The sequence below is a fragment of the Vicugna pacos genome, unplaced genomic scaffold, assembly GCF_048564905.1.
Source record: "Vicugna pacos unplaced genomic scaffold, VicPac4 scaffold_20, whole genome shotgun sequence".
In the NCBI taxonomy this organism is placed as follows: Eukaryota; Metazoa; Chordata; class Mammalia; order Artiodactyla; family Camelidae; genus Vicugna; species Vicugna pacos.
In genome coordinates, this window is record NW_027328741.1 from 90153974 (window position 1) to 90160847 (window position 6874).

The window sequence follows — 6874 nt, forward strand, 5'->3', positions numbered from 1 at the left end:
GGCTATTAGGACAAAGACAAGACATTTCTCACACATACATGCACACACGCACACACATTCTAGAAAAATACAGCAGAAGAAGACTAATGCCATCACACAACATGGGAATATGCAGAGAGAACTCTTTTCTTCTCTCTGTTTCTCTCTCTCTCTCTAGCTTGCTACCTTATAAAAGCAGTTACAGTAAAAACATTTAAAGCTGTGAGTGGTCATCCCACAAATGAGAATTCTCACCTCTGCGCTTGACCACATGGGATAGATGACAGCTGATTCTGCGGCAGAGTTTCCATTATGACAGAGCTACAGTAGAAATAAAAAAGATTCCTTAATTATATGTAAAGGTAAATGTGCTGCTGAATATGATCAAGAAGCTAGTAGAAAATGGGAAACAATATTCAAATTGTTTTTTAACTCACATGAATTTAAATTAATGCAAGGCATATTATCTTGTATCTTGGATTTATTTTATCTGTATTTTAAGCTGCTTAAATTATAAAAAGACACATGTATTTCTATATACATGTGTTCACAAGAAATTACATATTTCTAAAAGTAAATGACCTTAATGAATAAGCTCTGATTCATCTAAATAAGTGTATTATGAAATGCATGTTCATAACAACAACATAATAATAAGACTTTGCCATATAAATGGAATCAAATGTGATACAAGTAAATGTGATTTTATTCCCATACTTATTTGATTCATATTATTATTTTAAAGTATGCAGAAATGAGTCAGAAGGAAAGCATTTTAAAAACCATTCACAATAATAAGAAAGATATGACATTCTTTAAATCAATTCTATAAAATTTGGACTCATAAATGAACAAAACAGAGGATAGTCACAGGAAAGTGCTTTTTGGTGCGCCTGCCTTTAAAAAAATACACAAGCCTACCTTGAACATGTAAGAACTTAGAGTTACTGGACAGAGAGCATAAGGGAAGAAGATGAAAGAAGGGGGTCTATGAGAGACACTTTAAAATAAAGCATTAAGAGCCAGTGACAAATGAAAATTAATCATAATTGAATTAAAAATAAATCCTTGAAATTTTAGAGTAATTCAATTTACAAAATCATTGTATTACACTCCCCAACCAGGCACTTTTGTAAATGGTAAAATATACCTATGGTTACAATTTAGTGTTGAATCCATAAAGGAGAGACTATAATCAGAGTATAGTCATCTAAAAAGAGCATGTTGTTTTCCTGGATAGAAGAAATCCAAGGAAACTGTAAAAACTTGAAAATTAATGCCAAGGATCTAAATCAGATTTTCAATAGGCTAATTCACTTGTCAGAAGTAGTTTCCTAGGTTTGACTATTTTCTGAGCTTCCAGATTTTACTTACTTATCACAAAACCAATATAAATAGAAACTAAAATATTTTAAAAATAATGAAAAAATTGGTTTGTGCTTAGTAATTAAGAGGTTGTTCTGTTTTGCCAAACTGATGTAAAAGCAAAAACAAACTCTATTTCTTAAATTTTCTTGTTTTTATCCAATTTAAAACAGTATCAGGTAATGGAACACATCTGTGATTACCCTGAGATACATGTTGACCAAGAAGATATGTTTACTGTCTTAGTTACCTCAGCCCATTTGTGGAACCCAGAAGTCCAAATTTTTCTGCATCCCAGCTGGCAAAAATGGCAGTTCTTCTCAGTCTCCAGCTTGAAATCATTGTTAACATACATGGTTAGGTACATCTGCCTATAAACAAAGGAAAATTCACTGAAGTCACTTTCTGTCATCACTTGCCATGGAAACATTATTTACCTCTACTAATCAGTTTTCCAAAATTCTGGACAACTTCTTATAAATCAGCAGTTCCACTGGTTAGGTCAATACCTCCAAATACCCAGAAGTCCTGATGATCTCCCAGAATAACACATCTGTCTGGAAAGGAAGGCATTCAAAAGAATGACAACTTAGAATGTATTATAAAGTGCAGTAATTTATGTTTTTAAATTAAACTTCCTCCTGCTTGAGTTTCCTCCATAGAAAACCATCAAGGTACTGTCTCCTTTTAGAATTTACCTTTTTTTCCCCACATTTAATTATATCACATCAACCAGGAAAAAAATATTAAGAGTTGATTAAGATTTACCTTCTCTTACTCCTGTAATCTTTGTAAAAACAAAATGTTTTAAGACATTTTAAAAAATTCACCAACTCACCAAGTTTCACAGATCCTCAGGTAGTTCTGATTACATCATAAATGCTTGTGACTTTCTTGAAGTTATGAACATGCATTTTAACCTTCCTAGAATTTCACAAAGGGAACAAATTACTTCACATAGAGCATTATGTCTAACAGGTTCCTTCCAATGTTTTATTATAAGTCTCAGAAGTGCAGAAAACTGTTTAATAAGATGATAAATTCCCATATGCCCACCACCTAAATTCAATCATTGTTAATACTGTTGAACTATTTGCAAGCGAGTTGTGCAAATCATGACAGTTGTCTCCTATGTATTTAAGAATGCACCTTACGGTGAAATCAAATAAAAAAATCAGTATTTTATATTTTTCCTCCCTCATAGCTCTATTGTTGGTATTTATTTAAACTCCAAAATTATTACTCAACATAAAAAAGAATCTTGTTCTTAGCAATTTTTTTTAAAAAAAAATGTGTATTTGTCCATTTAGAGCTCAAATCAATTAAGGGATATAAGCCCCAGGTGCTTTTTTTGGTATTTTGACCAGGGAAGATTTCTGTTTCTGACTTTTCTCTTAAACTGTTACTGAAGCTACATGCTCTGTTTTCCTTGTGTCTGTATGTATCTGTTTATAAATCACATTTTTCATTGTGTACCTCTAGAGGGTATTAATACATGAGATAATAAAGTCTCCTATGTTAAAGGAACTCTGTTCTAATTGAGTTAAATAAACACTATTTAAAAATTCTTATAAAATAAAACTGAACTTCTAATACCTTAAGAGTTCTGAAATTTTAAAACAAGCTTCTTACAGAACTTATAAAATACTTGCAGAATCCAAATTCAAATTGCTAAGGCAAATCATTAATCAACAAGGCTCATTCAACCATTTTAGTTTAATAAAAAACAGCTATCTCCTCTCTGATTCATCAGTGTGAAGTTTCCCTTTCCCTCTACATTTCAAGCCAGTCAAACTAAAGTTCTGATCATGCCATGCTCTTTTCCAGCCCTGCACAAGCTGTCCTCTGCAGCTGGCGTTTACTGCCGGTCTTGATTCCGTGGAAAACTTACTGTTTGTGTAAAATTAAGCTCAATGAGCACATGTTCTGTGGTCATGCCTCCTTAATACCAGAACTGTCTGGGGTTAGTAACAGTAACGACTATGATGGTAAGCGCACTGGGCCATGTAGCAGTTACGCGTTCACCACTGTGACCACTTAACCCTCCCCCGCAGAAGTGACCAGTGAACTTCGCTCCTTTCCCCCTTCTCTCCTACTCCTTCCCTTAAGTTAACCTAGTATTTTGCATGTACAGTGTTTTGACAGTTATCTGAAACACTGTTTTAAACCGTCAGTTGAAAAGGGAAGACAAAATGTTACACCTGGCCCAGAGGAGGAGAGGGGTGGGGAGTGGCTCAGAGGAAGCCGAACAGGACGCGCGGCCCCCGATCACAACACAGCCCTGTTCCTTCCCGAGTTTCGCAGCCGGGAAAGCAGAGGCGTGGGGCCCGGACTGCTTCGGGGCCTTCGTGGGAGGCCGAGGGAGGGACGGAGACCCGCGCAGGGCTGGGGAGGGGCCCGCAGGGACTCACCGTCTGTGCAGCGGCTCCTGACCCACAGCTGGGCGGGCGGCGGTGGCGGTTGAGGCGGCGGTGCCGGCTGAAGGGGCTGAGGCGGCAGCAGTGGAGGTACCGGCTAAGGGGGCCGAGGCGGCGGCGGCGGCTGCGGTGCCGGCTGAGGGGGCTGGGGGGTCGGCGGCTGCGGTGACGGCTGAGGGGGGTGGGCGGGCGGCGGTGGCGGTAGAGGCTGCGGTGCCGGCTGAAGGGGCTGAGGCGGCATCGGCGGCGTTACCTGCTGAGGCGGCTGTTCCGGCTGAGGGGGCCGAGGCGGCGGCGGCTGCAGTGCCGGCTGAGGGGGCTGAGGCGGCATCGGCGGCGGTACAGGCTGAAGCGGCGGCGGCTGCAGTGCCAGCTGAGGGGGCTGGGCGGGCGGCGGTGCCGGTAGAGGCTGCGGTGCCGGCTGAAGGGGCCAAGGCGGCGGCGGCTGCGGTGCCGGCTGAAGGGGCTGAGGCGGCGGCAGCTGCAGTGCCGGCTGAAGGGGCCGAGGCGGCGGCGGCTGCGGTGCCGGCTGAAGGGGCTGAGGCGGCATCGGCGGCGTTACCGACTGAGGCGGCTGTTCCGGCTGAGGGGGCCGAGGCGGCGGCAGCTGCAGTGCCGGCTGAAGGGGCTGAAGCGGCAGCGGTTGCGGTGCCGGCTGAAGGGGCTGAAGCGGCGGCGGTTGCGGTGCCGGCTGAGGGGGCTGGGAGGGCGGCGGTGCCGGTAGAGGCTGCGGTGCCGGCTGAAGGGGCTGAGGCGGCATCGGCGGCGGTACCGGCTGAGGCGGCTGTTCCGGCTGAGGGGGCCGAGGCGGCGGCGGCTGCGGTGCCGGCTGAGGGGGCTGGGAGGGCGGCGATGGCGGTTGAGTCTGCGATGCCGGCTGAAGGGGCTGAGGCGGCATCGGCGGCGGTACCGGCTGAAGCGGCGGCGGCTGCGGTGCCAGCTGAGGGGGCTGGGCGGGCGGCGGTGGAGGTTGAGGGGGCTGGGCGGTCGGCGGTGGCGGTAGAGGCTGCGGTGCCGGCTGAAGGGGCTGAGGCGGCGGCAGCTGCAGTGCCGGATTAAGGGGCTGAGGCGGCATCGGCGGCGTTACCTGCTGAGGCGGCTGTTCCGGCTGAGGGGGCCGAGGCGGCGGCGGCTGCAGTGCCGGCTGAGGGGGCTGAGGCGGCATCGGCGGCGGTCCCGGCTGAAGCGGCGGCGGCTGCGGTGCCAGCTGAGGGGGCTGGGCGGGCGGCGATGCCGGTAGAGGCTGCGGTGCCGGCTGAAGGGGCTGAGGCGGCGGCAGCTGCAGTGCCGGCTGAAGGGGCTGAAGCGGCGGCGGTTGCGGTGCCGGCTGAGGGGGCTGGGAGGGCGGCGGTGCCGGCTGAGGGGGCCGAGGCGGCGGCGGCTGCGGTGCCGGCTGAGGGGGCTGGGAGGGCGGCGATGGCGGTTGAGTCTGCGATGCCGGCTGAAGGGGCTGAGGCGGCATCGGCGGCGGTACCGGCTGAAGCGGCGGCGGCTGCGGTGCCAGCTGAGGGGGCTGGGCGGGCGGCGGTGGAGGTTGAGGGGGCTGGGCGGTCGGCGGTGGCGGTAGAGGCTGCGGTGCCGGCTGAAGGGGCTGAGCCGGGGGCGGTTGCGGTGCCGGCTGAAGGGGCTGAGGCGGCTGTTCCGGCTGAGGGGGCCGAGGCGGCGGCGGCTGCGGTGCCGGCTGAGGGGGCTGGGAGGTCGGCGGGTGCGGTGCCGGCTGAGGCGGCTGAGGCGGCAGCAGTGGAGGTACCGGCTGAGGGGGCCGAGGCGGCGGCGGCTGCGGTGCCGGCTGAGGGGGCTGGGGGGTCAGCGGCTGCGGTGCTGGCTGAGGGGGCTGAGCGGACGGCGGTGGCGGTAGAGGCTGCGGTGCCGGCTGAAGGGGCTGAGGCGGCGGCAGCTGCAGTGCCGGCTGAAGGGGCTGAAGCGGCGGCGGTTGCGGTGCCGGCTGAGGGGGCTGGGAGGGCGGCGATGGCGGTTGAGGCTGCGATGCCGGCTGAAGGGTCTGAGACGGCGTCGGCGGCCGTGCCTGCTGAGGCGGCATCGGCGCCAGTACCGGCTGAAGCGGTGGCGGCTGCGGTGCCGGCTGAGGGGGCTGGGCGGGCGGCGGTGGCGGTAGAGTCTGCGATGCCGGCTGAAGGGGCCGAGGCGGCGGCGGCTGCGGTGCCGGCTGAAGGGGCTGAGGCGGCATCGGCGGCGTTACCTGCTGAGGCGGCTGTTCCGGCTGAGGCGGCATCGGCGGCGGTCCCGGCTGAAGCGGCGGCGGCTGCGGTGCCAGCTGAGGGGGCTGGGCGGGCGGCGGTGCTGGTAGAGGCTGCGGTGCCTGCTGAAGCGGCCGAGGCGGCGGCGGCTGCGGTGCCGGCTGAAGGGGCTGAGGCGGCGGCGGCGGCGGTACCGGCTGAAGCAGCGGCGGCTGCGGTGCCAGCTGAGGGGGCTGGGCGGGCGGCGGTGGCGGTAGAGGCTGCGGTGCCGGCTGAAGGGGCTGAGGCGGCGGCAGCTGCAGTGCCGGCTGAAGGGGCTGAAGCGGCGGCGGTTGCGGTGCCGGCTGAGGGGGCTGGGAGGGCGGCGGTGGCGGTAGAGGCTGCGATGCCGGCTGAAGGGGCCGAGGCGGCGGCGGCTGCGGTGCCGGCTGAAGGGGCCGAGGTGGCGGCGGCGGCGGTACCGGCTGAAGCAGCGGCGGCTGCGGTGCCAGCTGAGGGGGCTGGGCGGTCGGCGGTGGCGGTAGAGGCTGCAGTGCCGGCTGAAGGGGCTGAGGCGGCATCGGCGGCATTACCTGCTGAGGCGGCTGTTCCGGCTGAGGGGGTCGAGGCGGCGGCGGCTGCAGTGCCGGTTGAGGGGGCTGAGGCGGCATCGGCGGCGGTACCGGCTGAAGCGGCGGCGGCTGCGGTGCCAGCTGAGGGGGCTGGGCGGGCGGCGGTGCCGGTAGAGGCTGCGGTGCCGGCTGAAGGGTTGAGGCGGCATCGGCGGCGTTACCGGCTGAGGCGGCTGTTCCGGCTGAGGGGGCCGAGGCGGCGGCGGCTGCGATGCCGGCTGAAGAGGCTGAGACGGCGTCGGCTGCCGTGCCTGCTGAGGCGGCATCGGCGCCGGTATCGGCTGAAGGAGCTGAAGCGGCGGCG

The 6874-nt window shown here is 54.3% G+C and overlaps 1 protein-coding gene across 1 annotated transcript; it reads right to left on the bottom strand.

Annotated features, from left to right (window-relative positions):
* Positions 1-1628: 1628 nt before the first annotated feature.
* LOC140693728 (uncharacterized) lies at positions 1629-6647 on the bottom strand. Its single transcript, XM_072957411.1, has 4 exons — positions 5943-6647; positions 3756-5795; positions 2183-2268; positions 1629-1715 (listed from the first exon to the last, which is right to left on the bottom strand). The coding sequence occupies exons 1-2, from the start codon at positions 6607-6609 to the stop codon at positions 3859-3861; spliced, it is 2604 nt and encodes an 867-aa protein (XP_072813512.1). The 5' UTR covers positions 6610-6647; the 3' UTR covers positions 1629-1715; positions 2183-2268; positions 3756-3858.
* Between the last annotated feature and the right edge of the window lie 227 nt (positions 6648-6874).

Excerpts from the sequence above, each read along its gene's own strand:
- LOC140693728 (XM_072957411.1), bottom strand. The coding sequence starts at position 6,609 with ATGCCGCCTCAGCCCCCTCAACCGGCACTGCAGCCGCCGCCGCCTCGA. Across the intron at positions 5,796-5,942 it reads GGTAACGCCGCCGATGCCGC|CTCAGCAGGCACGGCCGCCG; the intron begins CTCAGCCCCTTC and ends CGCCGATGCCGC.